Source organism: Phaethon lepturus, unplaced genomic scaffold, assembly GCF_000687285.1.
Source record: "Phaethon lepturus isolate BGI_N335 unplaced genomic scaffold, ASM68728v1 scaffold43927, whole genome shotgun sequence".
NCBI classification, from domain to species: Eukaryota; Metazoa; Chordata; class Aves; order Phaethontiformes; family Phaethontidae; genus Phaethon; species Phaethon lepturus.
In genome coordinates this window covers 1-927 of record NW_010551937.1, presented here as the reverse complement: position 1 = coordinate 927, position 927 = coordinate 1, and the positions used below count along the sequence as shown (strand labels likewise).

General features: G+C 54.9%; 1 protein-coding gene across 1 annotated transcript in view; it reads left to right on the top strand.

Moving 5' to 3' along the window:
• CCDC40 (coiled-coil domain containing 40) overlaps nt 1-884 on the top strand; it is a 12,674-nt gene extending 11,790 nt beyond the window's left edge. Inside the window, exons 21-22 of the mRNA XM_010291072.1 lie at nt 2-75; nt 639-884. Coding sequence (XP_010289374.1) covers nt 2-75; nt 639-884 — 320 coding nt within the window. The remainder of the gene's footprint in view (nt 1; nt 76-638) is intronic.
• The last annotated feature ends 43 nt before the right edge of the window (nt 885-927 follow it).

Below are 927 nucleotides of genomic sequence, written 5' to 3'. Positions count from 1 at the left end.
GAATTGTGCGGACTGCAGGCCGAGTCCGATGGCCTCGATGCAGATGCAGAATGTCTTCGGAACAAGAAACGATGGGTGAGTGCATCTGCTTCCTTCTAGCAGGGGAGCCAAATAAAACCTGCTGCTTTCTCCTGTTGCCAGCTCCTTGTCTCTGTCTCACCACCACCCTGAACTGGGTGTGCTTGGCATGTAATTTTGAAGTTAACTGAGCACATTTTGAGGGCTCTGGTGCCGAGTTGATGCTGCAGTTGCACCCTTAGTGAGGCAGCCTTCACCTGGAAACATCAGCCTGAAGGACATTGTTTGTATCTTGAAAGCACCTAGTAACATCTATCCTGTGTGAGTGCTAGCTGGCTACGCGTGAGGATGTTACAAATTTGAGAGCCAGCTCCAGGTCTTGAAGGACCTCCTGTGAGGTGTCCTTGTACGTGTGGGTGTCTCTCTGATTTACGGAATTCTGTGACGTGGCTGTACCTCTACAACACTCAGGATGGGGCTGCTGCTAAGTACCCTTCTTAAGAAGCCCTTCCATTTCCAAACATGATGGTTACGGAACCAGCCACACGAATCCCGTCACTTTCAGAGATCTTTTCTGCATGCAGTCTGTTAAAGGCAATTTCTGTTGTTGCTCTTCTCAGAACCTGTTGGAACTTGTAGCCTACCAGACACGCCAGAAGCATCTGCAGGCGCTGAAGGAAGGGAAGTACGCTCCCCTGTGCCGCACCGAAGAAGCCCGCGGGAAGGAGCAGCAGCAGCTGCAGGCCCGGCTCCGTGCCGTTAGCGGCATAGTCCGCCGGGTCCAGCAGGAACACCCTCGGCACGGCCGGGCTCTGCAGGGGCTCGCTCAGTGCTTGGAGGCCAGGCTCGGCCCGCAGGAAGCCTGACGGAGACCGGGACAACACACACGCAACCGGCTGCGCTTGCGCT